This window comes from Ambystoma mexicanum, chromosome 12 (genome assembly GCF_040938575.1).
Source record: "Ambystoma mexicanum isolate Mex_15411 chromosome 12, UKY_AmexF1_1, whole genome shotgun sequence".
In the NCBI taxonomy this organism is placed as follows: Eukaryota; Metazoa; Chordata; class Amphibia; order Caudata; family Ambystomatidae; genus Ambystoma; species Ambystoma mexicanum.
The window spans coordinates 479,229,798-479,246,461 of NC_090936.1; the positions used below are offsets into that span (position 1 = coordinate 479,229,798).

Here is a 16,664-nt window from a genome sequence, read left to right on the forward strand (position 1 = left end):
TCAAGCATATTGTGCTACATTCATCATACATCTCAGTCAAGCATATTGTGCTACATTCATCATACATCTCAGTCAAGCATATTGTGTTACATTCATCATACATCTCAGTCAAGCATATTGTGTTACATTCATCATACATCTCAGTCAAGCATATTGTGCTACATTCATCATACATCTCAGTCAAGCATATTGTGCTACATTCATCATACATCTCGGTCAAGCATATTGTGCTACATTCATCATACATCTCGGTCAAGCATATTGTGCTACATTCATCATACATCTCGGTCAAGCATATTGTGTTACATTCATCATACATCTCAGTCAAGCATATTGTGTTACATTCATCATACATCTCAGTCAAGCATATTGTGTTACAGTCATCATACATCTCAGTCAAGCATATTGTGTTACAGTCATCATACATCTCAGTCAAGCATATTGTCTTACATTCATCATACATCTCAGTCAAGCATATTGTGTTACAGTCATCATACATCTCAGTCAAGCATATTGTGTTACATTCATCATACATCTCAGTCAAGCATATTGTGCTACATTCATCATACATCTCAGTCAAGCATATTGTGTTACATTCATCATACATCTCAGTCAAGCATATTGTGTTACAGTCATCATACATCTCAGTCAAGCATATTGTGTTACAGTCATCATACATCTCACTCAAGCATATTGTGTTACATTCATCATACATCTCGGTCAAGCATATTGTGTTACAGTCATCATACATCTCGGTCAAGCATATTGTGTTACATTCATCATACATCTCGGTCAAGCATATTGTGTTACAGTCATCATACATCTCGGTCAAGCATATTGTGTTACAGTCATCATACATCTCGGTCAAGCATATTGTGTTACATTCATCATACATCTCGGTCAAGCATATTGTGTTACATTCATCATACATCTCGGTCAAGCATATTGTGTTACAGTCATCATACATCTCAGTCAAGCATATTGTGTTACAGTCATCATACATCTCAGTCAAGCATATTGTGTTACAGTCATCATACATCTCGGTCAAGCATATTGTGTTACAGTCATCATACATCTCGGTCAAGCATATTGTGTTACAGTCATCATACATCTCGGTCAAGCATATTGTGTTACAGTCATCATACATCTCGGTCAAGCATATTGTGTTACAGTCATCATACATCTCGGTCAAGCATATTGTGTTACAGTCATCATACATCTCGGTCAAGCATATTGTGTTACATTCATCATACATCTCGGTCAAGCATATTGTGTTACAGTCATCATACATCTCGGTCAAGCATATTGTGTTACAGTCATCATACATCTCGGTCAAGCATATTGTGTTACATTCATCATACATCTCGGTCAAGCATATTGTGTTACAGTCATCATACATCTCGGTCAAGCATATTGTGTTACAGTCATCATACATCTCGGTCAAGCATATTGTGTTACATTCATCATACATCTCAGTCAAGCATATTGTGCTACATTCATCATACATCTCAGTCAAGCATATTGTGCTACATTCATCATACATCTCAGTCAAGCATATTGTGCTACATTCATCATACATCTCAGTCAAGCATATTGTGCTACATTCATCATACATCTCAGTCAAGCATATTGTGCTACATTCATCATACATCTCAGTCAAGCATATTGTGCTACATTCATCATACATCTCAGTCAAGCATATTGTGCTACATTCATCATACATCTCAGTCAAGCATATTGTGCTACATTCATCATACATCTCAGTCAAGCATATTGTGCTACATTCATCATACATCTCAGTCAAGCAGTTAGTTCTCCTTAACGATGTCACATCTGTGAGTTCCCACCCCAGCATCCCGCGGCTGCCAGATCTCCCTCCGCCATCGCCACGCCCAATCTCTGGTTGTCTGCCCTTGTTTTCTGAGCTAAGCCCAATGTTAAGCCTGTCTTCTTTTTTTTCAGGTCTCCAGTGTCGTCGGAAGATCGAGGTAAGAAACTGGTCTTATTTTCTGATGTTCTCAAAGTAGATTGACGTGGTGAGAGAATGCGTTGGCCATGTATTGTGTTTAATGTACACATGTGACGTTCACGTGGCTCGTTCTAGACAGGTGGGAGAAAGGATTGGCAGCTGTGAGATGGTTCATTCCCATGATGCGAGCACTCAGGGTTTCTACGCTGGTTCCTTCTGCCAACGCCCAGGCCCACTGTCAGATCCAGAAGAAGGGCCTAAGTTCCATAAACGGGCAACTTCAAGGTCTGGGGTTTCCTGCAGGGCAAATCTGCAGGGCAGGATTATTGCTAAAATGGCGGCGCTCCTCGTATTGTGTATAAAGGCACCTGAACGATAGCATATACTCTCCACAACAGCAGCAAATAATCTCACAGTTTATATGACTGGTTCTCTTGTTATAATACCCCATACTACCCTGGCCACATAGTGCCTGTAAGAGGGAAGCATTCAGAACTTGTAGGAAGTGCAACAGAAGCTGTGTTACCTGCTCTTAAAACGTGGATTTATTGAACAGCAAAGTCTCCAATACACTCTGTGGCGTTAGTAGCCCTTCCACAGGTTCCTCTGGGGGGAGAGGGTGAACGGCCAGACAGCCTGAGTTAATGGCCCATGGCGAAGCAAGGGCGGTTAATGAGCACTCTGGGACATTACCATCCTGTGTAGACCATGGAACAGGTTACAAATGCCATTAGCACCCCGGAATACCAAAGCACTATCTTGGGGTGGTAACTACCATAGCAGCCAGAAAGACGAGACGAAATGAAGTTGCTGCAGCCGCCACAATCAGGTAAGTGGGGTTAGGGTGGGGAGTTGGGAGTATTAAAAAATAAAACGGAAATGGTGGCTGGCTATAAGATACCAGAGCGGGGCAGGAGAGGCAGCCTGCAGGTTCCGCGGAACGCAGCCTGAGATCAGAGGTTTCAGCCTACGATTCACAAACCTGATTGGCTGCGCCCTCCACCCTGGGTGCTAATGGACACTCTTATATCCCTGTGTAACATCATGGCCCTCATGCATGTGCTTTATGGTGTACATTGACCGGAAGTGAAAGTCCCATGCATAGTGCGCATTCTGCATCTGCGTGCGTCCCTGCCCTTGCCCTATCCATGGTGCATTTAAGGGTTATAGTGACCTTTCGTAACTGAACCTGGCCCTGCAGCATACATCGATCTACCTCATCAGGGGATGTGAACTCCTCCCCCAGTCTGATCGGGCAGCCTGGTAGGATATCAAGTTTGCAAAGAGCTCATTTGTATTATAAACGTTTCTTGGCGCTAGTGAGCTTGGACAAAAGTAGAACATACATTCAGTGCCTGTCCTCTCCGGGAAAAGGTAAAGTTTTAAACTTTGTTCTGAACTCTAGATTATTGTTTTTAGCTGATGATAAAATGGCCGCCTCCACTGAAAATGCTTTGCCTCGGCTCTGGAGCGTCAAGACATCGAGATAATCACCTGGCGAGTACAACTGATGAATAGGTAGATATTAATAGGCATGCCACTGAACCTTCAGTAGTTTCAGCCAATATTATTTTCAGTAACCGCAAGTAAGCAGTTACAATAGTCCAGCTTATTTTATACCAAAGCATTCACCAGTCACCTGATGGGAAAATGAGAAATAATTCAAGAGTCTGAGGAACTTCAATTGGAAAACCACATTCCTCACAGTGGGCCTAATTTTACTGGACTTAGGGAGCTGGGAGTCTACAAGCCCTAAATTGTGGAATTGATTGCTGGTGGCACTTCACCAGATTCAGGATTGTAATAAATGTAGGCAACATCTTAAAACCTTTCTATTTAATTAATCTTGGTAGCTTCCCTCACAGCCATCTTTCTCCGCACATTGATGGCCCTGGTGAATGTTGCACCTTATAAGATCCCGATTGATTGATTGATTGATTGATTGATTGAAGATTCTAACATACCGGAATTTGGAATAAAATGCCATCACAAATGATAATCTCTACAACACCTTACATGGTCTATGGTCAGGTGGCTCTTGGTGGCCTCAGTATCACCGTCTTGCTGGTGGGTACTTGCGGAAAGGATTGAGTCACCATTAATCTATTCACCAATTTAGGGTATGCTGCTGGTGTCAACTAAAGAATCAGTCTAAACCCAGGGCAAAAGTACAAGATTGGCATATACCTGTGGCCACATCGCCATAAAGGAGATAACAAGTAGCCACAAATATATTGCAGCCTGAGTTGAATTAGCAGGGTGGAGCAGTTTAAGTCTGTAGGCGCGCACACACCAAGGGATATGAAGACATTCACAATACCTTTAGACTCACAACAGAGAACTGAAAATCAGAGTGCCACACTTAAGCCAATAATAAGTGTATTGTTTTGTTGTAATTTATATAGGGCCTTTTCCCATTTGTATGGCCTCAACCCGCTTTGTGGTAGGAAGGCCATCAGAGACCAAAGTCCAGCTGTGGCAGAGTTGTAAGGGGAGGCTTCAGATGCCTGTGTGCATTTTGCCAAGATAAGGACTCAGGAGGGCTGGCTAGGCTCCAGTAAGCAACCCGAGAAGTCAGGCATGTGGTTGGGTGCTGAGGGAGGTCACAACAGAGTGCTAGTGCAAGCAACTCGATATGTAGCCGGCTGGACTGAATTTGTCATAGGTTGTCGCTGTATTTTAATAGCAGAGGTGTTGAGGCAAGTCTAGAGTTTCAGTGCGAAAATTGGTTATGTGACCAGCTAGACCGAATTTGTCATAGTCATAGCTGCATTCTAAAGTGTACGGGTGGATAGCCGTGCCTGAGGCAGATGTCCACCGAAGTGGTGCGTTTATACATATCTTGAGCTCATATAATAATAATAATAATAATAATAATAATAATAATAATAATAATAACAGTGATATGTGTTCTCAGATAGAGCTTCATGCCTGAAGCCTCACACTTCTAAGTGCTTTAATAACAGCCCATTTTTTACTACTCAATTTATCATACTCAGACAAATGAATAGCTGCCATTATTTCCAAAACCAGCCCTTTACTCATTAGCTATCCCCCAGACTCGTGAGCTAGCCACGCAGATACAGATAACTCTTCTAAAAATATGTCAATACGTTCTGGCAGGATTTGCCACACATTTTTAGCACATCTGTGCCATTAGCTATAAAGGCTAAACTTGGTGGAGTCTAGATCTGGGAAACATTATTGACAGCACAGATTGTCCTACAGGTGACCCTGTCACTCCCGTATTGCTCTAATGTCTCTCTTTCTTTCTCCATCACTTTCCTCATGCATCCTCTCCTCCTCTCTCTTGCCCATCTCTAACTCTCTCTGCTGCATCCACCCTAAGACTCTTGTATCTTTCGTTCCCTTTTCCTTCCCTTTCCACACCCTATTCCCCTCTCTGCAACTTGTATTTAGTATCTAACAGTCCTCATTCTTTCCTATCGCTCTCCTTAATACTCCCTTTGCTCCTCACTACATATCTCTTCTATTCTTCATCCCTCTCAATGTCTCTGCCCATCTCAATATTCTTCCTTTAGTTTTGTCTCTACTCTTTTCCTTCCTCCTGCCTTTTTCCTCCATGATCGCACTTTGTACCACACACTCCTCCCTCTCTCCTCCCATCCTGTACCTGCTCCCCACCTCTGTTTTTTCCTCCCTTTATCCATGGCCCTTGGTATTTATACTTGCCTAGAACTCCATGCTCAACAGTCTAGTCTCTCCTCCTGTAGAGAATCCCCTCAACGCTCACACCAGAAAAAATACAACCCACCAGGGAAAAAGGACCAGCACATCTCTTGCAAGGAAAACTACGTTTTATTTCCACAAAAATAGAAAGGCAAAGAACTCTGCTGCCACGGAACGTTCTGTCAAAATCAGCACAAAAACAACTTATGAAGGCAAACGGCATCATTAGTGCTGTAACTTACATTCAGTGCAAACCTGCATGGCTGGTTGGTCGAGACCCTATACATAGGTTACCTGTTCCATAAGGGATGCCCTGCCATTAGTCCCAGCCCCTTCCGTCCATCTTCTAAAACATGGGTTGCTCCTTTCACGTCATTGGGCGTGAAGCTAGCACTGACGGGCAATTATGTGCAGAAAAACAGTACACGCTCTATCTCTCACCTGATGTGCACCTGGTACTGCAGACATGGGTCAAGAGGATGCTTTCGAGGCCATCGCTTCTGGCAATCTACAGCTCCGTTCCATACACATTGGCACCCAACCAAAGTTCCCCACCCTTGTTTTAGTTATGTTGTTTTATCCTTCCCGGAACCTCGCTGCACAAATCACGTGACCTGCGGTGAAGGCAGTGGATCCCTGTTTTCAGATCTTTTCTGATTGATTGGGGGTCTAACAGTTTTATGGTTGGTGGCCAGGGATTAACTGGCACCTTGGAATGCTGGGGTCTTGGGACTGGGGCTTTCATGTGCTATTATTTAAAATTGGGACAGGGAAGGTCAGAGGCTCATGCCCTCCTTTTCGTGGGATTGCTTTTCTCAGTGAGCTCTTAACCCCCTCATGGCCTTGCAGGGCGCATTCCTTCTGGGATATGAAATGTTAGCAAAATGAGACAATGAAGGGTCTATGAATCTCTGCGGTTCTGGCCTTCCTCACCGGTGCCCAAGCTACAACCTATTCCCACCTGCATACACTCTATTTCTATGCGTGTGCCTCAGGCCTGCGGCTCTGGCTTCAGCACAAAACTAGGCCTCGATTCCAATATGGCTGGTACTATTTAAGATGGCGTTTTGATTCCTTATGCATTACTAGAGTAAGACGTGCACCCCTTCCCGCATTCTGGCATCTAACAACACCTGCCTGTCCCCTGTAACTTCCCTTAGGCCCTACCGCAACTTCCCAGGTCTCTGTTTTATACGAAAACGCTGCAGGTTTTGGACCGGGGTCCAGGACGATCTTCCCTCCTTACCAACACTCCTTTAAAACCCCTTTTGTGCCCACCGCTCTTTGTTCCTGTCACGCTTCCATCCAATCCTTTCACTCTCCCTCTATATCCCCTCAGTTCTCCTTTATTTCTCTCCATCCTCTGTTTTTTCCATTGTTCTTTCTATTTTACTCACCCCTTCTTAGGTCTGCTTTCTCATTCCCTCTTGAATTATCACTTCCCCAGCTCTGCCACACCTGTGTTTGCTTCGCTCTGTCATATAGTTGTTGCTCTCACTCCTGCGTGTTCTTCTTTCTCTATGCTTTCCCTCTACCCCCTCCCCGCCGCCACCCGACTCCCTCCCTTCCTCTAGGACCTTGAATGGGACAGGCCTATTTAGAGCCCCGTATGTTCATTTGAGCAATGATCTCATTGCACACGAGCCCTAATACGAATTAATTGCCTCATTTTCTCCCTGAATGGAGAGGAATGAGCCTCTGGCCAGCAAGAGCTCCGGGAGGAATACTTAAGTGGAAAGACCAGTCGTTCACTCCATCTTCCCTCCTCCCCCCCTCCCTGTTTCCAGAGCATTATCTCCAGGAGGAATGCTTAGTGGAGTCTAGTTCTCTGCCTCTCCATCCCCCACAATACACTGGCAAGCTGTGAAAGAACTACAAAACACACCACATTCGCCTTGCCCCCTCCCCTCTGCAGAGCTCTTCGTGGTTTAACTGATGGATTGCTTCGGAGTGCCCACCCTCATTAACACCGTTCTACATGCACACGTGCATAGTGTTCAGTCATAAGCGCCCTGCAGCAAAGGGGAAGATGCACGAAGCATGTCAAGCTACACAAACCTATTTGAACTTAGTCACTGATGTTTGCATTGCAGCAAATCTGCAACAGCTGGGGCATTTTATCAATGACTATATGACAAGAGAGATTGCTCTATTGTCACAAATACATCCTTAAATAGCCTGATGATTGCAGAGATATTGCAAGCAGCTTAAGATGTGTATCACGCCTTGAAACACTTGTGTATAGGCGCGTTATAAATGCCATATCATATCATATCATATATGTACAGGTCACTCTGGCTGAAGACATCGTGGGCTCAGTTCAACATAACATCCAGTGGTCTACATGTGTAGATGCATGGAGCATCCGAGATTTCTCTTATCTCTCGTCTACAGCACTGATAAAGATTTGCCCCGGGGCATTTCTGGAGATGGCTGGCCATATGTGAGGAATGCTGGAAAGCATGGGCCAATATGAGCAGGGCAGCCCAGTGCCATGGCCAGCTTCATCTGCGAAAATGGCCGTGCTCATAAACAGACTCCACCGCTGTTTAGTGGCTGTCATTAACACTGAAGGGGACTGGGTCTGCAAGATCACACTGACAGCCATGAATTGGTCCTATAAAATAACGCATGCGCGGCACACATTCCTGAAAAGCACACATATTGCAGTGTGAAAAATCCTTTCCAGAATTCATGGGCCGGGAAAGCGGACTGGACGGTACAGGCCAGTGGAGGAGGTTAGGTGAGTGAGCTTTATAAGTGGGGTGATGGGAATGGGAGTGGAGAGGGTGGTGGGAGGTAAAAGGATTGGGGGCGGGATTAGGGGCGAGAGAGGGAGTGGGCAGAGAAGGGGCCACAGTTCCTGAGAAATCCCCCAGATTAGGCGCCCATAGAGGGGGGAGGGGCAGAGTTTCTGGGGTTATCTCCCAAAGAGGCAGGGGAGGGATGGGGAGATGGTCGGGGTTATGGTTCGCGGATGAATGTGTTTCACAACTCCCATTGCGTGATAGTCCTGGTGTAAGTGGAGATGAAAAATTGACTCGTTCTGCAAAGATAATGTAGAGCCTATATGACATGGTGGGGTGGGTGTTCCTGTGACAGATTGCCATCTGGCGAGGTTGTGAAAGCCCGAGCTTTTTTGATTTTTATTAATAGAAACTAATGAAGGTAATTCTGATTGTGAAAGGGGAGTCTGCTAATCAGACCCCCATTCATAAACACCCATGACTACAAGCATAGTGCATCAATGAGCGTTAGCTGCACCAATCTCCCAACATTTTTTTTGCATTTATTTCAGCACACAAAGCCCACAAGCATCTAGGCGCTAGTTACAGAAAGTACTTATGAAAGGGTTACAGGTAAATTACATAAGCAGCACAAGGCTGCAGAGGTCATAATAGGTAGTTACAGGTAAATTGCATAAGCAACACAAGGCCGCACGAGTCATGATAGGTAGTTACAGGTAAATTGCATAGATAGCACAAGGCCACACAGGTCATAATAAGGATGGGCAGCACGGGACTGCACAAGTCATAATAGGTAGTTACAGGTAAATTGCATAGGCAGCATAAGGCTGCACAAGTCATAATAGGTAGTTACAGGTAAATTGCATAAGCAGCACAAGGCTGCACGAGTCATACTAGGTAGTTATGGGCAAATTGCATAAGCAGCACAAGGCTGCATGAGTCATGATAGGTAGTTACAGGTAAATTGCATAGATAGCACAAGGCCACACAGGTCATAATAAGGATGGGTAGCACCGGACTGCACAAGTCATAATAGGTAGTTACAGGTAAATTGCATAAGCAGCACAAGGCTGCACAAGTCATAATAGGTAGTTATGGGTAAATTGCATAAGCAGCACAAGGCTGCATGAGTCATAATAGGTAGTTACAGGTAAATTGCGCAGGCAGCACTAGGCTGCACAAGTCATAATAAGTAGTTACAGGTAAATTTCATAAGCAGCACAAGGCTGCACGAGTCATGATAGGCACTGGTAGATTGCATAAGCAGCAGAAGGCTGCACAAGTCATAATAGGTAGTTACAGGTAGATTACATAATCAGAACGATTTGCGATTCAAGAATACACGTGAAAAACACACCTAGATTCAGGATTCAGAAATACATGGGAATGGCACACCCAGATTCGAGATTCAGAAATACATGGGAAAGGCACACCTAGATTCGAGATTCAGAAATACATGGGAAAGGCACACCTAGATTCGAGTGTATGTAAGTCAAGTGAGCAAGTGAAGAAAACGAAGAGGAAGAATAGTCCAGTACAGTCATGAGTGAGGCCAGTAGTCACAAGTGGAGCGAGAATAAGATTAATAATAATGTCTGTGAGTCATAGACATGGGCAGTTGGTGTGAGCATAGATTACATTAGAGCATGCAGCAGTGAGAGAAGCACAGGCTTGAAAGAAAATTCCAGAGCGCCGTGGAGGTGGAAACCGAGTGGCGCGGAGCAGCAGGCCAGGTGCAGGGAACAATAGGGCTGAAGCGAGCTGACTTCGCAACGGTACATGATAACATCGGGAAGCCCAAAAAGAGTGGTGATGAAGGCTTCATGGACAATAGGGAACGTGCAGGCAAAGAGTTACAGTGAGAGACGTAGAGGCCACATTGAGGGGGGTCATGTGAGACGCGCCAGGTAGAAGGGTTACCAGCTCAAGATGTGCTGCAGGATCTGGCGAGGCAGCAATGCTGGGTGACCCCACTGGGCCCTCCCAGGCACGGACAGGGCCAGGCAGGGAATGAGAGTACAGGCCTTGAAAGTTGGCCTTAACATGGCCAGCTCCCTGAGGTGGGTGAAAAACAAGGCAGCCTGGATCAGCTGCAGGCACCAATGGTGGTGCCGCCATTTTTAAATGGCTAGGTGCTCAAGTAGAATGAAGCCCGGCAGGGCTTACCTTCCTTTTGGATTCCCTCGGATGTGAACAGGAAGGCTTCCAGCATAGTTTCAGGTCCTCCTGCTGCAAGATGTTGTGGTAACACAGGCCTTGAAAGTTGGCCTTAACAGGGGCTGTCGTCGTCAGCCAGTCCTTGTAGTTGGCTGCTTTTGATGCACAGGCCTCCAATCATGAACAGCAGGGGGCGGGCGAAAAACAAGGCAGCCTGGATCAGCTGCAGGCACCAATGGGGGTGCTGCCATTTTTAAATGGCTAGGTGCTCAAGTAGAATGAAGCCCGGCAGGGCTTACCTTCCTTTTGGATTCCCTCGGATGGGAACAGGAAGGCTTCCAGCATAGTTTCAGGCCCTCCTGCTGCAAGATGTTGAAATCGCAGGGCCAGATGGGGAAATCCGCAGCCTCTGCTCTCGGTTGGCACAGGACAGGTTAAAAGGTTGTGCATACCTGGTAGCTGCTGTGACCCTTAAGTCACTGCAGCCAGAGGAAGCATTTGAACCTCTGCACCTCTGAGCTATTATGTAATAATTGCTGCCTTGTCTCTCTGGCAGCAGGGTAAACTTTAAGAATAAGGTATATGTGGTTATGTAATGGGGACTGACAAGAACACATAATTATTAAAGCCACACCGATTTGATTTCATACACATGTAAGCTCTGTGAGCCCAGGCCAGCTATGTGAGGCTAATGTGCAATCACTACACCAAGGGACACAATAGGCAGCATGCTGCCTTCCTTTGATTCCATAGGAGAAAGTGTAACACCTCCCCTCAGGCACATGAGCTCTCACCAGGAGATCACCAGTGAACCTTGTTTAAAAACAGCCACTCGCATACCAAAGGCCAGCTTCACACCATGGTGTTGCACTACAGAGGGCCTTTGAAGTCAGCAGGCATGGGAAAGGGGCAGAGTAGAGTAGCCAGAGAGGGAAAGTTGGACTTCAGAAGGGGTTCCACCCTTTTGCTTTTCTGTTGGGCTCATTTCCTTCATGTCCCCTCCACTTCCTGCAGGACAAGGCACTCTGTGGATGTGATGTAAGAAGGGAAGGCACACTTTTTACTGTGACAGGAATGGATCGCCTTAAAGCAGTCTTGCTTTTGTCCAATCCCCAGTGACAATTTGCCTTTATACGGACGGAGTAACCCACTCGTTCCTGGATTCATCTGCAGACTTTAAGACAAGAATAATTCAGTGGACCTCTATTGGGAGTGCAGTCCATTCAAATGTCCACCAACGTGAGGTGAAGATAGAAGAAATACCTCCTCTAATCTTCCCCAGCAAACAGTGGGGATCACTGCTCTTTGGGCCTAAGACCTGCACCTCTGCCAGCTGCACTGTAGCCAGGCACCTCCCTAGAGGGGAAAGTTGCATTGTGGTTGGACCACAAGGATTTACATGTGGCCTTGCGGGATCTAAATTGAGAATTATAGCGTATGGTCCAGGTTAATACTGGTACTACGTGGAAACAAATAGTGGTTGCAAGAAACACTATGGCATTAAAAACAGAAACCCTTACGATGACATCACAATTCAAACTGGCTACTCCTGTTTGGATGGCTGAAATCTCATAACAGCCATAAATTCTGGTCAAATTTCAATGACTATAAAAAGGGATTATTACCGAATGAATTAAATCCCATCTCAGAAAATAAATGGCTGGCCCATATTGATGAATTATATTATGGTGTGGATGGCCCCTTGTATCATTGAGATCTGATGTAGTAAAAACAAGCATGGATAGCTTTGAAACAGAGGAGGAGATGTTATCAAACATCATAATGAAACTCAAAGGTTTGCGTGCGCCGGGCCCTGATGGCATACCTAATGTTGTAATGAAAGAACATCCTACATTATGGTCCCGGATATTAATAAACGTATATAAGCACATAGAATTCACAGACATCATACCGCATACATGGCGTAAATCCATCTTGATACCAATTTTCAAAAAAGGTGATAGAATAGACCTGCATAACTATTGTTTATTAGTTATGATGGACACTAGTCAAAATATCTTTGCTACAATCCTTTTGCGAAAAAACTTACTAACTGGGCGGATGAAAATACATTATTCAGCCTTTTGCAGAAAGGTTTTAGAAAAAATTATAATGCTGTCACAAATGTATGTTTCTTACAATATTTGGTTGCAGAAACCGCTAATGAAAACAGGTCTAATCTCTATTGTTGCTATGTTGATTCCAGTAACACTTTTGATTTTATTCTGTGTGCATTGCCATGGAAAAAGCTTATAGCCTTGGGAATTGATGAACATCTATTGCACTATATGCAGCATTTATACACACATACATCTATTACGATGTATTCGAACCTTGCAGGATTATGTGCGAAGTACCAAGATAGAAACTGAGGGTTCAAACAAGGATGTGTCTTGGCTCCGATTTAGTTCAACCTGTACACTGCAGATCTGAGTCGTGTGTTCTGCTCGATTAAAAATGTTCCTCCAAAAATAAATGGTGTGCGGATACCATAGCCTTTGTACGCAGACAATGTAATAATGCTTGACCTCGCACCAATTGGGCTACAGCACACGATGAGCGCATTAGCCAATTATGCTATTGAAAATGGCATGATTCTACACATTTCAAAATCAAAAACTATTTGCCTAGGTAAAAAGAGAGCGAAGATGGGGAACTATATGTGGCATATAAAAGATGCTCCCCTTGAAAGAGTAACAGAATGCACTTACTTGGGCATTCCCATTAAAATAAATCCTAGTTTAACTTATTATAGTGAGACGGGGATTGCAAAAACTTGGAAAAGGTGGTTGACATTAAAGCATTATATCGTGCATTGTGGGGGGGTACAACATAGAGGGACTTTTAGAGGTACATCGAGTAAGCATGGTACCAGCTATAATGTATGGCTTGGTAGTGTTAAAAGATAAACAGATATCCTGGCTACAATAGCTTGAAGGTAAACTGTTGCCCTCCGTAATTAACGTGCCTAGTTCTGTACCTGTAGAGGCCCCGAGATTAGAATTCGGGGCCCCTTTGCTCATGACGATGTGGTATGTTCAAAGGACCCTTTTGTGGGCCAAGTTCTTGCAAGCAATCCAAAATACCAATGAGCTATTTCTACTGATGGGCAAAAGTACTGATCAAGTAGATATAAATAGCTTCACTGGGGAATTAAATAAAATAGCCGACACCTTCATAGAACCACTAAATTTGGAACCAGGCATTTTCGGTACTGACCCTAATTTCGAAATTAAAAAATAAAATAAATCTAGGATGTGGGATATAGCGATGAATGTGGATAAGCTTCCTGGGAAAATAAGGTATAAAGAATGTTCACGACAAAGCTCTCCCCGCCGCACGCCCTGTGGGTTCTTGACTAAGTTGTGTTGTATGGAACTGAAACGCTTCGTATTATATCTGCGCTTGAATCTTTTGCCAACCGGGGATTATATTGGTGCCTGGCAGAACATCCCTTTGGGCGCGTGCTTATGCCGTCTTTGTCACAAGGAGATTGAAACTAGTCGCCACATTCTGACTAACTATATGAACATGACCACAAAAGTGATGGGTGGAAGGTTTCGAATGAATCTAAACCACTGGCAATTGCTCTGGGCCAACTTTCCACACCACCGTTTTTTTAGCCCGTCTGCGCCATTGCAAAAGGGGACCAGCCATGTGCAAATCAGTCAGCAGCTGCCGCCACCGAAGGTAGCAGCCCAGCCCGAACTGCTAGGCCAGGTCCCCTCTGCACAGAAAACCAAGCAAATCCAGACATGTTTCGGCCTTGGTGGACCTCCTCAGTGAGGTGCAGCCTGGTTCCCTGTGGCGCAGCGAGCAAGGGACCCACGTCTGGGCATACCCTCTCTCACAAGGAGAAACAAACTGACCACAAAAGTGATGGGTGGAAGGTTTCGAATGAATCTAAACCACTGGCAATTGCTCTGGGCCAACCTTCCACACCACTGTTTTTTAGCCCGTCTGCGCCATTGCAAAAGGGGACCAGCCATGTGCAAATCAGTCAGCAGCTGCCGCCACCGAAGGTAGCAGCCCAGCCCGAACTGCTAGGCCAGGTCCCCTCTGCACAGAAAACCAAGCAACCCCAGACATGTTTCGGCCTTGTTGGACCTCCTCAGTGAGGTGCAGCCTGGTTCCCTGTGGCGCAGCGAGCAAGGGACCCACGTCTGGGCATACCCTCTCTCACAAGGAGAAACAAACTGACCACAAACGTGATGGGTGGAAGGTTTTGAATGAATCTAAACCACTGGCAATTGCTCTGGGCCAACCTTCCACACCACCGTTTTTTAGCCCATCTGCGCCATTGCAAAAGGGCCCAGCCATGTGCAAATCAGTCAGCAGCTGCCGCCACCGAAGGTAGCAGCCCAGCCCGAACTGCTAGGCCAGGTCCCCTCTGCACAGAAAACCAAGCAACCCCAGACCCTAAGTTACTAGGGGAATCAAGACGTGGACCCCTTGCTCACTATTCTTAGAGAGGCACAGCTCCTCCCTACTGATGAGGTCCAACCAGACCGAAACACGTGTCTGGGGATGCTGTTGGTACTCTTGTTCAGAGGAGAATTGCCTAGCATTTCGGAGCTGGACTGCCCCAGGGCAGGACAAAGACTGATATGTTTGGGATATTTCTTCTCTGTGAAAGATAGTGAGCTAAAGACTCTGGGTAAGTCTCTCGTAACCAGGACTAATGTCTGGCAGAGAGACTCCCAGGACCCCCCTTGTCAATTTGCATAACTGTATGACCATGACAACTTGCTATTGGCGTGGCTATGCCGACTTTGTCACACATATTGACACATTTCAAACAACCAATTGTGGTCTGCCCTGTTTGGCAGTCATAGTAGCTGCCGCTTTCAATATATGGAAGGAAGCACTGAAGACATTTTAAATGAATTGATTACCAAAGTAATTCCTAAACTTCTCTTTTATTGTAATGTAATATGTAGTTATACATTTTATTGTAGCTTAGGATAGATATGTTTATCATATGAATATTAATTGTAGCTCACTGTTATTAAGTAGTATGTATATTTTGTTTCGTTTTTATTACATGTGCTTAAGGTTTTGTAAATAAACTAAATTCACACACAAAAAAAAATCCACTCAGTACTGGCCTACACTGGCCTGAATTGCCAAGTCAACCAAAAAGTGATAATTGGAATGTTTTGAATTAATCATAACCACTGGTGTTGGCAATCTTGCATGCAAATGTTTTCACCTCATCTGCACCATAAAAGAAGGGGACCCGTATTAGTTTTAGTCGGTCCATCAGGAACTGCTAGGGCATGTCCCCCCTGCATGAGCGACCAAGCCAGGCAAGACATGTGTGGGCCTCTTTGGACCACATCAGTGCGCTGCAGCTTGGTTTCATAGGTCGCAATGAGGATGGGGCCTATTTCAGTCCCTACTCCCCCTCACCCACGCAGACAAAGAGAAACAGAAAGGTGGTGCATGGAAGAGTTTGAATAATTCATAGCAACTCGCATTGATCTGTGCTGGGTTCCAAACCACTGCGTTTAGCTTGTCTGCACCATTCCAGAAGGCTATCGGCCACATGCAAACCAGTCTTGGTCCTGCCATCAATGGGAACAGACAAGCCACATCCTCTCTGCACGAGAGCACAAGCAACCCGAGAAATGTTCTGCCCATGCTGCTCCTCGTGTGTGAGAGGCAGCCTGGCTCAATAGCATCCTTTGGCCAAGGTGCGGAAAGCACAAGTCACAGGTTTTTCTACGTGTTTTAAATTGGGAAACTTACTTTTACATCACAATTTCGAGGGGATTTTCTAGTTTCAAAGGTTCATAGACCATAACTGTGGAAAACCCATTATTTAGTTAAGATAGTTGCCTTCGCCCCTTTGAAACATCAATCACGTGATATTCTGTTAACTGCCATTTCTAATATTAAAACAAGCAGTCTGATTTCCATTTCTAAACAAAAGTAATGCCAACACAGCACTGTTTAGCATTTCGTCGAAAATGATAGTAAGAAAATGAAATAAAATGAAGGGTGGAACTGACAAGGCTTTGATCTGGTCTCGCAGGGTTCTGTCTCCAACAGAGAATGGAAATGAAATTTGTGACCATATCAGATGACATCTTGACTGA

The 16,664-nt window shown here is 44.9% G+C and overlaps 1 protein-coding gene across 6 annotated transcripts in view; it reads left to right on the forward strand.

The window, feature by feature from the left end:
* The window catches only part of DGKI (diacylglycerol kinase iota), a 1,316,934-nt gene that overhangs the window by 1,199,438 nt on the left and 100,832 nt on the right, over window positions 1–16,664 (forward strand). For all 6 annotated transcript variants that reach the window (XM_069628758.1, XM_069628759.1, XM_069628760.1 and 3 more), the window contains one exon: window positions 1,963–1,988. In XM_069628758.1, coding sequence (XP_069484859.1) covers window positions 1,963–1,988 — 26 coding nt within the window. The remainder of the gene's footprint in view (window positions 1–1,962; window positions 1,989–16,664) is intronic.